Source organism: Cebus imitator, unplaced genomic scaffold, assembly GCF_001604975.1.
Source record: "Cebus imitator isolate Cc_AM_T3 unplaced genomic scaffold, Cebus_imitator-1.0 Scaffold394, whole genome shotgun sequence".
Lineage (NCBI taxonomy): Eukaryota > Metazoa > Chordata > Mammalia > Primates > Cebidae > Cebus > Cebus imitator.
The window spans coordinates 397,248-415,862 of NW_016107709.1; the positions used below are offsets into that span (position 1 = coordinate 397,248).

At 44.4% G+C, this 18,615-nt stretch overlaps 1 protein-coding gene across 6 annotated transcripts in view; it reads right to left on the bottom strand.

The window, feature by feature from the left end:
- NTRK2 (neurotrophic receptor tyrosine kinase 2) overlaps nucleotides 1-18,615 on the bottom strand; it is a 349,352-nt gene that overhangs the window by 67,053 nt on the left and 263,684 nt on the right. For all 6 annotated transcript variants that reach the window (XM_017508532.2, XM_017508527.2, XM_037731361.1 and 3 more), the window contains 2 exons: nucleotides 10,859-11,031; nucleotides 3,609-3,843 (listed from right to left, as the gene is read on the bottom strand). In XM_017508532.2, the coding sequence (XP_017364021.1) occupies nucleotides 3,609-3,843; nucleotides 10,859-11,031 (408 nt within the window). The remainder of the gene's footprint in view (nucleotides 1-3,608; nucleotides 3,844-10,858; nucleotides 11,032-18,615) is intronic.

Genomic DNA, 18,615 nt, shown 5'->3' on the forward strand with positions numbered 1-18,615 from the left:
ATCATTCTGAAATTTTAGAGAAGGCAAAAGAAAGGGTCGTTTCCTTATTTCCCTAGGCTGCTAGCAAATGGTCAGGTTTTGCATCCATCATTCACTTTCCTACCCAGTCCTGCCCATTCCCATCTGCAACGGAGGCCATTGCAAGGCTGGGTCTTCTTCTTCATCCTGAATGGGAAAACCAGACAAAAACTAACCCTGCAACTGCAACTGATTAGTGACCATTGGGGTGGGGTGAGGGTGAAATTAACATGACATCTGGAGCACATTTCTTAGTGACTCAGTCAGTTCCAAGACCACGTAACAAATAAAGGAACTGGGAATCATTATTCTTCTGATCATTTCAGAAGAAAGTACTTCATAATATTGTAACCTCAATAAAGGATTTTCTTTTTCTGATACAGAGTCTCCCTCTGTCTCCAGGCTGGAATACAGTGTCATGATCTCGGCTCACTGCAAACTCTGCCTCCCCAGTTTAAGCGATTCTCCTGCCTCAGCCTCCCAAGTAGCTGGGGCTACAGGCACGTGCCACCATGCCTGGCTAATTTTTGTAGTTTTAGTAGAGACGAGGTTTCATCTTGTTGGCCAGGATGGTCTCCATCTCTTGACCTTGTGATCTGCCCACCTTGGTCTCCCAAAGTGCTGGCATTACAGGTGTGAGCCACTGTACCCAGCCAGGATTTTCTTTTTAACAAGTAATAAAATATGGTAGAAAGCAAAGACCAGTGTTTTTACAATATGTAAGTAAATGACCAAGATTCATTTCTCATGTTCATAATGATGGTCACTGTTTTACTATTATTTTCCTTTTCACACTTTTTTGAGATGTAATTCAGGTGCCATAATATTTAGCCTTTAAAGTGAATGGTTCAGTGTTTTTTTAGTATGCAATTAATGTTGTACAATTGCCACCACTATATACTTCTAGCACATGTTCGTCACCCCCGAAAGAAACCCTGTATTCATTAGCAGTCAGTTCCCATTCTTCCTTCCCCCTATCTCCTAGTAACTACTAATCTACTTCCTGTCCCTATGGATTCACCTATTCTGGACATATCATATAAATGGAATCACACAGTATGTGACCTTTTGTGTCTGACTTCTTTCACTTAGCTCACTGTTTTTAAGGCTTAATCTGTGTTGCAGTATAAATCAGTACTCCATTATTTTGTATGGCTGAATAATATTCCATTGTATGGATTGCCACATTTTGTTTATCCATTCATCAGTTGATGGACAGTGAACTTGTTTAGACTTTTAGGCTATTAATAGTAACACTACCATGCACATTTGTGTTCAAGTTTTTGAGTGAACATATTATTTCAATTCTCTTGAGTACATGCCCAGCAGTAGAATGACTGAGTTACATGGTAACTCTATGTTGAACATTCTGAGGAGCTACCAAACAGTTTTCTAAAGCAGCTGCACCATCTCACATTCCCACCAGGAAAGTACGAGAGTTTCAATTTCTCTCCGTCCTGGCTAACACTTGCTATTGCAGTCATCCCAGGGCATGTAAAATGGTAACTCATTGTAAGTTTCCTTCACATTTCCCTAAAGACTAATGAGGTTATGCATATTTTCATGTGCTTATTAACCACACGGATGTTGTCTTTGAAGAAATATCTATTCAAATCCTTCACCTACTTTTTAGTCAAGTGATTTATCTTTTTATTGTTGAGATTTTAGGTATTTTTCTCTAGATTAGTTTTGGAGATTTCTAGAGAGGAAGATGTGAGGTTCTATCCAGTTAAGTCCTAGCTTTGGGGATGAAGTGTACGTCTATTGATTTGGGTAATAATTAGGGGGAAAAACATATTGAGCACTCACTTTTTGTGCCAGGCACATTGAACCCTTTACTAACACTGCAGAGAGAAAGCCTTTTCCTGGGCCACAGGTTCCTCCTTGGGCACTCATCAAGATCAGTAAAGCTTTTCCTTGGAGAATCATCCATGTGTTTCTCTGCCTCCTGAGTCAGGGAGACACCCCGCCCCATCAAGGAAGGGAGAACTTTCAGCAAGGAGCAGAACTAGCAGAGGAAACTCATCTTTAGTAGGTAAAACCTTCCCCATGTTTTAGATATCTGGAACAAACTAGCCATTGCTCTTAAGTTACATTTGGAACACTTGAAGTTAAGAGTATGTGCCCATCCCCTGCAAATACACCCAAGAGAATCCTTTTCCATGTGGTCTCTATTCCTATTTGCCATAGAAAATGTAAACAATGCTTACCAAGGTGACCAAGAAAAAAAAAAAGAAACACCACAAAACACTCAAATGAATAATGGAGCATGACAATAGATTCATTTTCTTACACTGAGTGTAGCAAGTTCACTCCACTAAAATGCAGAGGCCACCGAGGTGAACAAGGCTACAGGAAGGGGAATAGGAAATAAACTGAGAAGGTGCCGCCTTGAAAATAAATAACCATGAGAAGAGCAAAGCCGTCATCTTCACCAGTCTCACCAGTCCTCTTATGAAAGGTAGCCAGTCCTGTGCTTTATGCTCTTAAGCTGCACACATCAGCATGTTTATTCCCTTCTTTCCTTTTCCCTTCCTCTCTCCTTGAAAAACAAGCGTAACATGTAAAAACATCAAATTGAGGGTTGGCAGAAAATCAAATTGAAGTGGTAGAACACCACCCCGAAACTTCACTCTAAATATCACAACTTCAAGGTTTCCAGAAATTCCCTTTTCACTCATGTCCGAGTTCCAAAATCTCAGTTAACAAAGTTAACCTATCCAGGGGGCCCGTTCCAGGTCATCAGTGGATCTGAATCACTGTCTATAACTCTGGCTCTCAGTGATTTCAGCCGTGGAAACACCAGACAAGCTGTGTGAAAGTGTCTACGAACAGGCAGGACAGAACTTCTTCCATCTCACCAAGCTAAACCACTTTCAACCCAGATGGTGCTTGGAGGGAACTTCCAAAGTCCGGTGAACTATTCTTTATGTCAACAAGTTCACGTTAGTTCAAATCTCTGTCAAAGGCTCCAGGAATAATTTCACAGAATCAAAGTCAAACCTCAACATCCTTCAACCTCACCAGGAACTCCCCCAGGCCCTCAAGTTTCTCTGGAAGGATTCTCTACTGAGGACTTCACTCTTGGAGATCTCACCCACCATGCTGGAGTGCCAGGAGCAGGGTGGGTGCTATGGGCTGATCTGTGTTCCCCAAAAACATATATGTTGACAGCCTCACCTCCAGCACCTCAGAATGTGGCTGTATTTCGAGATGAGACTTTAGGTGATTAAGTTAAAATGAGACCATTAGGATGGGGGGCAATCCAATCTGACAGGTGTCCTCAAAAGAAGAGGAAATTTAGGTGTAAAGGGAAGGATTGGGAGGTCACACACATAGTAAAAACCATCCCGTGTGAGGATCCAGTGAGAAGGCAGCCAGCTGCAAGCCAAGAGTGAGGTCTCAGGAGGAACCAATCCCACTCACACCTTGAACTTGGACTTCTAGCCTCCAGAGCTGTGAGAAGCACATGTCTGTTGTTTAAGCCACTCAGTTGTGATATTTTGTTATGACAGCCTCAGCAAACAAATACAGCAGGGGTCCCGCAGGGAAAGAGGTCCCTGGGGTCTCTCATCTGCACAGCTACTCACCCTGTAGTAGTCAGTGCTGTACACGTCCCGGGACATCCCGAAGTCCCCGATTTTCACCAGCAAGTTCTCCCCGACCAGGCAGTTCCTGGTGGCCAGGTCTCGGTGCACGAAGTGCTGGGATGCCAGGTAGACCATGCCCGCGGCGATCTGCTGGGCTATGTGCAGCATCTGCGACTGCGTCAGCTCCGTGGGCGGGTTGCCCTCAGCCATCAGCACTGCATCAGGGCCGTGTGCCCTGCAGGAGGACATGGAGGGTGAAGCTGGGGGCCTCAGCATTTTCACTCCTGGGGCCTTTTGCCCCTGCCCCTCCCCATCCCTCCCACTAAGCTCCTCACCCCTGCCCCATCAGCTGCTGGTGCTAAAAGATGCTGCCTGGCTTAGCATGAAGAGGAGACAAGGGTGCTTCACATGGTTTTACTTCTGAAGTCCTGAGAGCACCCAGGCTGCTTCGTTTCCCAAAAGCGTCTGGAATTCCCAGGGCCCTGTGGGCCTGAATGTCCCCCCTTCCCTCCAGTGCACAGACAGGTTGACATTTCAGAGGCTCTGGAACTGTGCTGGGTTCAGGCACTGGCCAGGGCCCCCGACCCTGAGAAACAGCAGGTAGGTGAAGGAAGACAAAACCAAAAACAAAACATTGGGGGAGAGATGGACTCTCCTAGAGGGATGGACAGGGCAGCCCAGCGGGTCCCCACCCCTCCCCACCTAGCCAGGCTATGCCAAGCATCCCCCAACCAAGCTGATCCCTCCAGAGTGTCCCCACCAGCACCAGAACTGGGCAGCCTGCAGCCTTCCCCGGACTGATCTGCGGCCCGGCATGGTTTTCAAGCTGCCCCTGGCTCTCTCAAGCCCAGTTCAGCAGCGACCCAGGGCATTTTCAACCTGGATGCTCATTCCCAATACAAAATGCCATTTCCTTCTGTCCACCCCTCCTCCAGCCTCCGTGCAACACGGGTTCTGGCCAACACATAGGAGAACTCTTTTGACCCACAGCATATTTATTCTTTTGCTAGGGAAAATCACATTCTTTACATTATGGGGAGGGGGTTATGATTTTTTTTAATCTTGTTTTTCTTCTGTCTTACGCGCCTGGCCTCTCCCCAGCTATGTGATGACTTATGGCATCCTAACACTGTCATGTGCTGTAGGGGTGGGAGGGTCCGCGTCTTAGGATGGATGCCGCCCTCAGCGCGGGAGGGCCTGCTGGCATCCTGCGCTGAGCCAAGATGGACGTCACTGCCCCTAGTGGCCTGAGGAGGCGCTGCAGCGTAAGGAATAAAGGCGTGGTTTGCTGTCAGAGCTCTGCCCTGGCGTGGCCAAAGGGCTTCTCCCTCAGAAAGGAAAGATCTCCCTCAAGACATTTTGAAAACTTGGAATAAATATAAAGGATCTTGCATAAATGTTAAAGTGGGTGACCTCACCTGCAGGGTTCCAGAACCGTGTGAGTATTCGAAACTGAGAAGGCCAGAATTGCCTGAGAACACACGTCAGGGTTTGCCCTGCCTCCCCACCCTTCTTCCCCCAACAATTAAGCCACAGACATATCCCCACTTCATCCTGGCTCCAGCCTAAAGTGACTATCCTTCGCTTTGATTTCGGAAAGCATTCTGTCTCCAGATCTTTCATTCCTGTACTCTTAGGGAACCAGCACTGGACAAGGATTTGGGGGGTCTCCCAGAACCACCAGTGTCCAATACCATGATCCAGGGAAGCCTTATAATTTCTCTCATCTGCAATTTCTTCATTCGTCAAAAACACAGAGGGATATTATACTGGGTGATCTCTTAGGTTCCTCCTGTCTCTAGGTACCTGGAGACATTCCCCAGGGAGGAGTTTTCTCTCTTTCTACAGGCCAATCCTTAACATATTTCACCTCTGCTCAAACCACAACCCCCAGCTGCCGCTTGTCACATTGAGGAACAATACTGGAAAAATGCTTCAGGGCTTTTTCAGCTCAAAAGCACGCAATCAAGGTAGAAGTGGTACAGTGGCCAAAGCTCCAGGATATGTGAAACGAATCTGAATTCTGTCCCAACACACTAGCTGTGTGATCTTGGATGAGTTACATAAACTCTCTGGGCCCATTTCCTCACTCTGTAAGCTGGAGATTCTATCTGCACCTTGCTAAGGGCAGGGATGTGAAGATTGACACTGTGCTTGCATAGTGCTTCCTGGCCTTTCATAGGAAAACCAGGGAAAAAGCCTTCAAAACAAAGATTCTCCTTTAAAAAAGGAAACAGAGAGGGGATGTGAAAACACAAGTAACCCTCTGTGCATTACTGTTTGTAAGAGGTCTGTAACAGGGTCCTTTGGGATAACAGACGGTGGCCCTTTCCACCTCACTAAAGGTGAATGAATCAAGCCTAACCCTTTCCAGCACCGAGGGTCAGGGGAAATTGCCAGTGTTTTCACTTGTCTTCCTTAACTCTGCTGTGACCTCAGTACCGGCAGAAGGGGCTGGGGGTGCACATAAACTAAAGGACAACTTGAAAGAAAGACCCAGAGACTCAGTCAGAATTTAACCTTCATAGATTTCATTTAAAGAATAAAATAATCTATTGAGTGGCCACAGCCTCATATCATCTCCAGAAAACTGATCTACTTTAAATCTCTTTCACAGGCAAGGACTCCAGGGTAGGAGAAAAGTTAAATGTCAGTGAAAAAGGCCACCACTGTACAAAATTCTGTTCTCTAACCCCACCCTCTGCAGACATGGGCCCTCAAATGCCGGATGCACTTGATATTAGTATGTGTGGGTTGGGGAAGACTCCTGCGTTTTTTAAATAGTCATTTCCCCTGCTTATTTCTGGGTATTTGCTGTTTGGCTTTTTGAACAAGCCTCTTTAAATAAAATAAGCCTCTGGCTGCTTTCTCTGAGCAGAACATACTGCTGTAAAAAGTGGGTAGGTGGGTCTGATACACAAGTCCTTAGGAGGAGCATAAATACAGTTAGCGCTGTAATCCTCAGCTTTCACTTCCCAGGTTCTCATGAAGTCTTAGTAATAAAAATACATTTCATCTCTTCCAGGAGGATATTCCTTAAGTGGTAAAAAAGCGTCATCAGCTCCCTGGCTTGGGAAGCAAGTAACAGGTTCATGGCCTGACTTAGCTGTCTGGTTCCACTACAGCTGGCACTGCACCAACTGTTCTGGCTCTGGGATTCCGCAGCATACCACTATCCCCCTGGTCTTTTTAACAAGCACCTCAGCAGAGAGGATGGCAGAGTGGTTAAGACCATGACTTCTGCAGCCAGAGGCTGCAGGTTTGAGTCTCAGCTCTGTCACCTGCTACCTGTGTGAGTCGGTTTCCTCAACTGAAATGTACGAATGATGGCAAGGATGGTTTATACCTTAAAACATTTTTAAATGCTTAGAAAGTTCAATAAATGTTAGCTGTTATTGTTTGAAAAATAGACATCTATCTTAAGGGAACTCTGGACAGATTCTAAGAGGAAAAATCATGAAACCCTTGCAAGCTAAGACGTGTGTTTTATTCCTCATTTCCCACCCTAACTAGCATAGAGTCTGGCCATACTGGTGCTTGATATATGGCTTTTGGATGAATAAAGAGGGTAGGAAGACAAAAGAAGACATCTGTTTTTGTGGGGCAGAGCTGATGACAGCTAGGGACTTTTCACGGCAGCTAAGTGCCCAGTTCCCTTGCCAAAAGAGGACAGGCTGTATTTGCAGCATGTCAGTGCACCTGAGAACTGGACTCTCGGCCTGGGGAATCTCTTGTTCCCAGAATTTAGTAGGTTCTGAAACCAAGCTGGGTAGGTTTCCAATTGCTCTATGCCCTGTGCAAGGTGCCAAGGGAGAACGAGGTGCCTGTTCCTTCCACAAGGCAGGAAGGAGAGCTAGGGAGAAGGAGAGGTAGATCGAGTGGAAAGTGAAAGAATCAAATTGCAACACACTCACGTGCACACACACGTACACACACACACACACACTCTCATGCATGTACAGACACACTCTGAGCTCACAGAAGCACTTAATTGCATCCAGGTGAGCACATTTGGATTTATTATGCTACAGTGTTTGGCAAGCACCATCTTGAATTAGGGAAGTACACTGGGGCATGGGAACAATGCGGAAATATTTCTCCTAGGAGCAGCCAGACCTCAAGCACGTTCAGCATTTTTCTCCCTTTCATGTCAGAGCTGACAAGACAATGTTCAAAGTCATCCCCTGTCCTATCACTTACAAGAAAAATTTTGCTGATATAGGGCAATGCATTAGAATTGTCTCGGAATACTGCAAATTGGTTGTATATTCCCAATCCTGCCTGGCAGTCCCTCACCCACACAATCATAGGAAAAGCAGAGAACAGGGATCCAGCCCAGCAAAGAAGAACTACATTGCACGTGGATCTACGAGGCTAAAGAGGGTAAAAATGATCCAGACGGCACCAACCATGTGATGCCATTTCTAAAAACAGCAGTATGTTCTTGCAGTGATTGACTGATTACTTAAACTGCACAGCGTCTGAATCTTCCAGGGATACATGAAGCTTACTAGGGCTGATTTCTGTGCAATGCCCATGGAAATGGAGGCAGACAGAGGGTTCTAGGTGTTGCCATCAGAAAAAAGGTGCCACCTCCCCAGGAGTGCAGATCTCTCAACCAAAATGAAGAGGAAATTGTGGCAGAGATGAAGCATTTCGAAAGATTGTGGGAACAACATTTCTGGATTACCTCTCAGTCCAACAACGCACACACAAGACCTTTAGGTGGATTAAATGCTACCTCTTTGACAGGTAAGGAAACCGCTCAGCAAGGGCAGGTGAACAGCCTTTAACACCTTTCCTAACTATTACTAGCTACCAAGATATCATAAGCAGCACATTTGCTAATCTTTCCAAAATGAGGACTAGCTAAATTAAAAAAAATGATAACATATTAGACCCAGATAAAACTTAGAGGATTCAAGGCAGGCCTACCTGAGAACAAAGGTGACTGAGCAAACTGGGCTGGAGGCTCATGTAAGGGACACCAGAAGCTGATGCAGAATAGGAAGGAGAACCCGAATCTCCTGCCCCCACTACCCGGCCCTCTTACTCTTTAGGTTCATGATAATGTATGTGCCACTTCCATAGAAGCCAAAGCATATCACTTGCCTTTCTTCCCCAAGGAGTATCTGGCTCAGCACATTTCTTCTCTCCCTTGGTAGATGCGGGAGAAGAACACTCACTATGGGCCCTACCAGGGTGATCACCAACTTCCTGTGTCTTATCAAACTCAGCTCTCCTTGCGAGTTCTCTTACCGAGGCAGCTGGTTTACCAGTTGACATCATTCCTGGCAGAAGTCAAGCGTCTGCTTATTCAACACTCCCTATTCGCTCCTACGCCAAGAGCTTTCTATACTTATTCTAGTTCAGTCCTCATGCCTACCCTGCTGGCTCAAGATTCTCAACAGAACAGCTAAGAGACTTGCCTGAGGTCACTCAGCTAATAATGCCTGGGCTGAGACTCAACTTCAGCTGTGTCTGGAGGCCAAAATCCCCACTGGTATCATCATGCTCATGGTCTCCTCAAAAGTCACCCCTTGTACTATATGAGTTAGCTTCACTGTTTCAAAGCAGCTTGACCTTTCTTCCCAGATCGCAGTCACTTTCAGCCATTTCTCACCTGCTCTATCTGGTGGTTCCTCCCAGTTCCCTGTAGCCACCACCTGAGGGAGGGGAGTTCTTGAGAAGCCACAGCTGAAATAAAACCCAATCAGGGCCAGGCACAGTGGCTCACACCTGTAATCCCAGCATCATGGGAGGCCAAGGTGGGCAGATCACCTGAGGTCAGGAGTTCGAGACCAGCCTGGCAAACAAGGCAAAACCCTTTCTTTACAAAAATACAGAAATTGCCAGGCATGGTGGCAGATGCCTGTCATTGCAGCTACTTGGGAGGCTGAGGTAGAAGAATTGCTTGAACCTGGGAGGCAGAGGTTGCAGTGAGCTGAGATCACACAACTGCACTCCAGCCTGAGTGAACGAGTGAGGCTCCATTTCAAATAAATAAATACCCAATTAGGCCAATGCTAAAAATTCAAATGACACTAACCCTAATCAATAGCCCAGTGACTCCCTTCGTAGTCAACATTTTCTGTTTCTTGCCTTGCCTTTTTCTGAAGACCCCGCTTCCCACGAAACTTCTCAGTTGAAGGCGTCCATCTTTTCGTGACCTCAGGGTCTCACCATGATCTGGAATACATCATCATCTGGAGTCTTCAATCAATGTTTTAACCTCCTTCCTTCTGAAGCTTATCTTCTTTGGATTTTGATCTTTCCACTGTAGAGCCTCTGAACCACTGACCTCCTGGTTATTCTTTTTGTCCTTAGAATAAAGTCCAAGCACCTACCCTACCCTTCCAGCCTTGACTTCTCCAGCTGTTTTTCTGCTTCCCTTCCTCACTGTTCATTCCAGAGTCTGGGAACCTGAAAACTTCACTCTCACTGGATTGCACTTTTCATTGTGACACCTGGGTACCTTAGCTCTTCCTCTTTCCTTTGCCTTTAATAACACTGCATGGCAAACTTCTACAGATTATCTAAGGCCCATGTCAAATGCCCATGTCACATACTACTTAATGTAGCAAATGTGCAGTGAATGCAGCCTGAATTGAGTTGGATCATTTGCATCACGTTACATAGAATTCGTTGATTAAGGAAAAAGGGCACGACTGTCACCTTCTTTTTTTTTTTTTTCTCTCCTCTTTTCTCTGGCACAAATTGGTGTCATCATCCAACCTATTTCCTTTTTTTTTTTTTTTTTTGAGACGGAGTTTCACTCATGTTACCCAGGCTGGAGTGCAATGGCGCGATCTCGGCTCACCGCAACCTCCGCCTCCTGGGTTCAGGCAATTCTCCTGCCTCAGCCTCCCGAGTAGCTGGGACTACAGGCACACGCCACCATGCCCAGCTAATGTTTTTTTTTTTTTGTATTTTTAGTAGAGATAGGGTTTCACCATGTTGAGCAGGATGGTCTCGATCTCCTGACCTCGTGATCTACCCGCCTCAGCCTCCCAAAGTGCTGGGATTACAGGCTTGAGCCACCGCGCCCGGCCCCTTTAAAAAATTAACATTTGACTTGTCCAATTTAGTGAGGCTGAGAAAAGGAAGTGGATTTGCCTGGTTCCCACTGTTTTAAAGAAGACTCTTCAAGAAAGGCTCAGGGGTTCCTTGTTCCCTCCCAGGAGCATTCCCTACTCCTGAATCCTGAAATCCTGCTCCCTCCTGGAGCCCACCTCCCCGCCTCACTGTACCTGAGGAATTTGTTGAGGTCCCCGTGCTTCATGTACTCGAAGACCATGATGAGGGGGTCGCCCTCCACGCAGACGCCATAGAACTTGACAATGTGCTCATGCTGGAGGTTGGTCAGCAGCTCAGCCTCACGGTGGAAGTCCTTGCGTGCATTGTCACTGGCATCCTTCAGGGTCTGGGGATGGGCATCAAAAGAGAGGGATTTCTTCAGTGGGGTGTATGATGCTGAGATAGGAAGGAGACCTGTTTCATTTGTTAGGCAAAAGATTAGAAAACAGACTAGATGCCAAGGAAATAATGTTTGTGCTAATAACTAAGGAATGACTCCTATGTGTGCGCAAAGCTTTCCAGCTTACGATGCACTTTCACAGAAGTTCTCTCATTAGGTTACAGATAGGAAGTCTTTTTAGGGTCCATATCCTTTCTAACCCTGGCCTGCACCCAATAATTTCCATGGGCTTCTCTCCCTTGTTGGTGCCTGTTGTGCCTTCTGTGATGCTATGTGCAGCTCACCTCTGCTCAGATGAGCTTTAAAAACTTTATATTATGATTCAGTAGAAAGAAGAGTACAGTGAACCTTTGTGGACCCATCTCCAGCTTCAGCAATGATCACTTTGCCTGTCTTTATGTAGCACTGCAAAGATCCTTCTCCAGCCTGTGCCCACAAACACTGCTGGCTCACAAAACATCCCTGCCCAGCAAGCCACAAGAAGAGTGTTCACACTGCCAAGGCAAAGATGCCCAGGAGCATGCCAGCCGGGTTTTGGTGCCTTTAGTTCTCTGCTCAGATCACTCTGCCACTGTGGTGTCATAACAAGACAAAGCTGGCATTTAGTGATGCATACAGTGTGCTGGGCTCTTGGCATGTGCCCATCACTGAGCCAGAGCTGTGATGGCATCAAGAAGGCAGTAACCCAGATCCTGGCCTCAGGCGCTTATAGGCAAATAGGAAGATATGACATGTATATAAATAATTGCAATTCAAGCTCAAAACCCACTGCCTGAATGAATCACCTACATCTCCTTCCAGCTCAAGCCCTTGACACTCCTCTCAAAACCCAAGTGTCCACTTTAGGAACTGTCTGCAGCTGCCCTGATGGCAACAGGCTGTGCCTCCCTCCCCTTGCACATGTGCATTCCTCAGCCTGGAATGCTGTCTTGGGTGTGGTCACTGGCATGGGAGGGTGAACTCCTCGCCTTTGCCAAGGCTGTTCACTTCCTAATCCTGGGAACCTATGAATATGTTGCCTTATGTGGCAAAAGCAGCTTTGCAGATCGAACTAAGTTAAGGATCTCTAGGTGGAGAGATTATCCTGGATTATCCAGGAGGGCCCAATGTGATTACAAGAGTCCTTATGAGAGCAAAGAGAGGCCAGGCACAGTGGCTTATGCCTTTAATCTCAGCACTTTGGGAGGCCAAGGCGGGTGGATCACCTCAGGTCAGGAGTTCGAGACCAGCCTGGCCAACATAGTGAAACCCCGTCTCTACTGCAAATACAAAAATTAGCCAGGTGTGTTGGTGGGTGCCCATAATCCCAGCTACTTGGGAGGCTGAGGTAGAAGACTTGCTTGAACCCAGGAAGTGGAGGTTGCAGTGAGCCAAGATCATGTCATTATACTCCAGCCTGGGTGACAGAATGAGACTCTGTCCCAAAAAAATTAAAAAAAAAAAAAGAGCAAAGAGAGAGCCGTAAGGGCAGAGGCAGAGATCAGAGAGAAGATGTCACATTACTGGCTTTGAGATGAAGAAAGGGGCCATGAGCCAAGAAATGTGAGTGGCCTCTAGGAGCTGGAAATAGCAAGGAAATATGCTAGCCTAGAACCCCCAGAAGGAGCCAGCCCTGCTAACATCTGGTCTTTAGCTTAGCAAAACTGATTTCAAGTGTCTGACTACCAGAACGGAGATAAATCATTTGTGTTGTTTAAGCTGCTGAGTTTGCAGCAATCTGCTACAGCAGCCATAGAAAACCAACATACCTGGCTAATAACTAGCAGTCCTCCAAGACTCAGTTCAGCTGCCACCTCTCTGGGAAGTGTTTACTGACCACATCTCACTGCTGTCACATCGCCTCTGCCCTGCAGGCCAGAGTAGATGACCCTGCCTTGTGCACTTCATACTTAACCTCTATCACATCACAGACCATAGTACATTCCAACTGTGTGTTTACTTGCTTATCTCTGGTACAGGCTGTGAGCTCCTTGGCCCAGGAACTACGCATTTCTGCATTTCCAGCCCTGGGCAGAGCACAGTGTGAGCATTCAACATCTATTTGTGTAATGAATGATGAAGACCACGAGAACTAAACACAGACAGCAAGAGAGGTCAGAGAGGGAGTGGTTGCTTCTAATTGAGGAAGAGGCATACTTCTCCTGGTAGAAGCGGCATGTGAGTAGTGAATCTCATCTCCAGGGAGACTACAGTTAGTCATTAAGGTTAGATGGCAAATGGAAACATCTGTGTTCACTTAAATTTAGTATTGGAACGGAATGAAAGCACTGTCATCCGTCAGTTATGTACTGACTGCAAAACTAAAAGATGATATCCAGTGTCCAGAACATGGCTGGGTCCCTGGTGGTCATTTTCTAGATCCCGGCCTCAGTGCTGCTCTCCCTGTGGGGACACTCCTGACCTACGCCACCTGGAGACCTTGAGTGTGCCACAGGTGGAGTTCCCGGGGAGCAGATCTGAGATGGAGATTAGCAGGTGAGGCATTTATTAGGGCACGCTCCCGGGATCAATACTATTTTCACTTTACTCTGTGGTTTTCTGAGAAGTGTCTTTATAAGCACCACCAGCTCTGTTTGGAAAAGTGAGTGAATTTGGGTCAGCAAGTCCTCAGGAGCCATAAAGCTTCCATGGGGCTGTTGCCATGGAAACCACACATTCCTTCATTAAATAACAAAATGGACAGTGGCCGGGAACCTGGAGTCTGGGTCTCTGCTCCCTTGAAGCTACAGAAACTGGGCCTGCCATGGCCCCTGTGCCACCCAGATTTAATTAGTTTAGTGTTTAGTTAGATCCAAACGCAACCCCTTTGCATCCTCTTGCACAGGGAGGAGGGATGCGCTTATCTTACAGAACTTCACAGTAGAAAAATAGCAGATGAGGTGTGGAGATGAACTTGGAGGAGATGGAAAAGATAAAAGCCTGTATTTGCTGGGTCCTTCTCCAGGGCTCATGGAGCAAAACACACATACCAGTGCATTACTCACACTTACACTTGCATAATGGTTTTGGGTACATGTTTGTCTCCACCCCTGCCTGTGACAGTGGAAGTGTGTCTTGTTCACCCTTTTAGCACTTGCTGTCTAATCCAGTATCAGGCAACTAAAAGAATGCCTGACACACAAAGTTTGTGCAAAGCAGAGATAAAAGAATGTGAGGAAGAATGAGAAGTGAATGATCATCTGGAAAAGTTGAACATGGGCCAAAGTGAGGAGTGGAAATGAAAGAAGAACCAGGAAAAGAAAGCAGGTGAAAGGATGAGGGGAGCTGCCCAAATGCACTCTCTCCTGGAGAGATGGCCCTAAACTTGTGTTCCCCTTCCAGTCAAAGGATAAATCTTCACAATAGTGGTACTCAAACGGAAGGAGTTCTAGCTTAGCATCAAAAGAGACAGGTTCAAATTCTGCCTCTGCCTTCGACCTCTCTGACTCTGGTTTTCTTCTTTGAGAGTGAGGATAACAATATCATCATCTACTCCACAGGGGCACGAGAGGAATAATGCAACGTAGCGTAAGTTAGGATGTTTTCCTGGGTAGAGAGGGACATTTGATGATTCGAATCTGAAACCACAACCAGTCCTGCGTTCAGTTTGCTCACACAAGAATCCAAGAAGGTTAAAATATGCATGAATAAGGCTCAGTGCCACCCAACACATGAGAGCAGCAGTGCTGCTGTAGCTACCTTTTTCCAGAGAGCTGTCCAACCTCCTGAAAGTATCAAACTGTACACAGAGATCCAGCCCTTGGCCTGCAACTCTTTCTCAGACATCCAGTCTCTATAGAGGATACTCTGAGTCACTGAGATGATAGCTTATTTCTAAGGCCCATGCCTATCTTTTTTAGTGAGTTGGAAAAGGTGCTGACCCTTGAAGGTCATTATCACAAGGCACAAACAAATTCTGTGTGTGATCTTTCTGCTCAAGTTTTGGCTATGTACTATTGATTCAAGAATGCTAGATTTTGTGTGTGTGTGTGTGTGTGTGTGTGTGTGTGTGTGAGAGAGAGAGAGAGAGAGAGAGAGAGAGAGAGAGACAGGATTTTCTTTTTTGAAATGCCAACCTGAAAGAGTTAAGAAGCATCTAACATTTCCATGTCCCCAAAGCAAAATATGGAAAGGAGCCCATTCTCAATGTCAAAAACTGCTTCAGAAACATTTTTGAAATTGAGAGAAGAGATTCCACTATTCATGGGGCAAATGCATCTCACAAACCTGGCCTCATCCAACATGCCCATCCATTTTTGCATGTTGGGTCTTTTTTCTAAATTATGATTCAATTCTATTTTAAGAGATTCAGAAAATATGGCGGTAACAACTTGGGCAAAATCATCTTTCTGAATTTGGCACTCTAAGGGCAGAATTTTTCTAAGGGTGGAACCATAGCCAGATAGCAATCAGAAGCTGGAAAATCCTGCTATCGACCCTATTTATAAAAATCATCTCTGTTTTAGTACCATGGCTGATTGTCATTTTACTCAATTATGCAAGGCTTGGCTGGGTCCCTGAGTCCCTTGGCAATGCACTGAGGCCATGAATGTGGGGTGGCAGCTTCCCTCACCGACAATCCCTCTTCTTCAGGTTCATTTTGACAAGCATATTTGCCCAATCACTGAGCATTGCTATTTTCTTACTCTTACTGTCTGCTTTGTAGCTTCATTTCTTCTTATCCCGGTGAATTCCTGACATCCCAAAGCTGCCATCTTTTCTGAAGATACTCTTAAGGGAGAGGGCTCCTCCAAAGCTATAGTGAGATACTGCCTGGAGTACATACTGATTCACAGTTGGAATAATGCAGTAGCATGAAATAAATTTCAACACAGACCTGAGAAACTAGTGAAGGTGAAATAGAAGAGCAAAAACAAAAGAAAATCAAAATCCACATGAAATGCTTCAGAAAAATATGAACATTAATGGGAAGCTAGTAAGACAGACAGGAGCTCTTATTTGACATCATTGGTGTGATAGAATATTGTACAACATGACAAATGATCATGTGTTTTAAAGTATAGGTGGTTAGGAGAGACAAGGTAAAACAGAGGTTGTGTCCTTTGTAAAAATACTGATACTATATTCTTCTTCTCATATATTTTAGAGATCACAGAAACAGTGTCTTTGTTAAGGTAAAAGACAAAATATAGAAGAAATTTTTATGGTAAAGCCTCATTATGCCCAGTTCCCACCATAGTGTTTAAAACACAGAGGGAAATTTAAAAATAACTCCCAAACCTGTCAACTAAGAAGCATGAGAACATTTGGTTAATCTATTTGAGTTCCTTTGGGTCAGGATCATTGTGGCAAGATCTATTGCAAATGGAGAATCTTTAGTCTCCTGATGGCTTTTGGATGTGAGCTAAGACAGTAGCCAAGAGTCACAGGTGGCTAGTGATGATTTGAAATTTGGCAGGTCTAAATTGAGATGTATTTTAGGTAAAAAATACATAACAGATTTTGAGACCTTGGCATAAATAAAATAATGCAAACTATCTGATTAATATTTTATATTAATAATACATTGAAATGATAAAATTATGGATATATTGAGTTGTATAAACTATACTGATAAAATAAGTTTCATATGTTTCTTTTTACTTTTTAAATATGCATACTAGGAAGTTCAAAATTACGAATGTGACTTGCAATTGTGGCTCACATTATTCTTGTATTGGACTTCACTGTTCTATAAAAGCCACCTCCATAGGCCATTAGTGAGCCAAACTGCTTCTTGGGAATGTTGGAAAACATTTCTAAACTACAAAATTGAGATAGAATTAAGGCAGACACACCGGTAGGTTTGTTACAGGCAATGATTAACCATGCATTTAGAGCAAGCCTTGATCACAATGCTGCATGCTGCATGAACTTCTAACAATGGGGTCTTTCCTAAAAATAGGTAGAGGAAGTGTCTATCAAAGTCTTACAAAATTGAGCTTTGGAGGAGTGTATTTTAATGAATTCGTGGATAGAAAGAACTTGGTAGAAATAAAATCTTAGAAACTAGAGAGAGTGCAGTAGGTAGCTTCCCAACGTCCCTACAAATATAAAAACTAATGAAATGATTGCATGAAGAGAATAAAGATCACAAAAACTCAGACAGTGCTGGCTATGTGCTAGAAAACAATACTCTTTGTATAAAAACTCAGTTAGTTGTATGTAACTCCTTTGACAGGACTTAATTATGTACCAAGTGACAACCTCAAATACAAGGTTTATAGCCAGGGTGTTCACTGCTGTCTTTATTTTCTCAGCCGTACTGGCTTTTCCAGCTCAGATCTAACAAGGCAACTACCCAGAGGGAAACAGGAGGTTAAGTTCTGATTCACATACTTTAAACTGTTTGCAATAATATGGTGGATAAAATTGACAGTTTATGCTTGCATACTATATCAAGTTGCATATTAGAAATATTATGTCTTTGGATAGGAAACTAATTCATAACAACTGTTAATTAGAGAAATATTGAATCAAAAGAGTCAATAAGAAGTTGACCTCCAATGTGGATAACTGCAATATATTTACAGGCTTTAAATACACCAGCATAAAATTTTCCAATAAAATGTAGATAAAAAGGAGCCGGTGGATCACAGCAGACCATGGTTTGATTTGTCCACCATGTTAAAGAAAATTAAAAAGCAGCACAACTATTTCAGTGCATATGTTCCGGTGATACAAAGGTGTGAAACGAATCCTCTGGCTATGTCTAATGCCAGGTGAGTCCTCATGAGAGTGAAATGCACTGTTTTGTTTTAGCTTTTCTGAAAATATGTGGATAAATTGAAGATAAGCCAGAAATGCGGGTCACCAAAGTGATTAACAAGATAAAAAACAGATCCCTGACCCAAGATTTAAAGCTGAAGTTATTAGGAAAGGGATATTGATATAGGAACTTAATAATTGAGGCCTATTTAATTCAAATGCCTAACTCTCTATCTTAAAGTGCACTCCTGTATGCGTGCATGATGCACACGTGTGCACACACACACGCACACACATGCACACACACACACACACACACACGCACATACACTTGGGTGCATGCATCAGAAAAAAAAAGGCATGTACCCAAAGAACAATAGAAATCTAATCTATTAAGCAACATCTGGACAATAAAAATGATCACAGACATTATTAAAATTTTACACTGTCGGTTCCTAGATCCTTATAGGTGTTGAATTGTCAGTGCTTCCTGCAACATTACGTCCTGTTGACACAAACTATGTTTTTAGAGTAATACTAACAAATGTCTTCTTAAATAACTAATCTTTTCATCATCAATTTCCATTTTGTGGGAACAAGGATTTCACATGCCAATGTAAGTGGAAACGTGGGCAGGAGGCACAGGAAAAGGAGGAATGGGAGAGGGACTTCACAATTAATGAAGACGTGAAAAGCGATATGATGACTATCATAAAAAATAAAAAGAAAGAATGAAAAGAAGCATCTGTATTAGAAATAACCTTGCCTGGGTGGGGCACTTGCCTGGGTAGAGCACATGAGTCAATTAACTCTTGATGCTTTTTCTCATCTATTTTTTTTAAC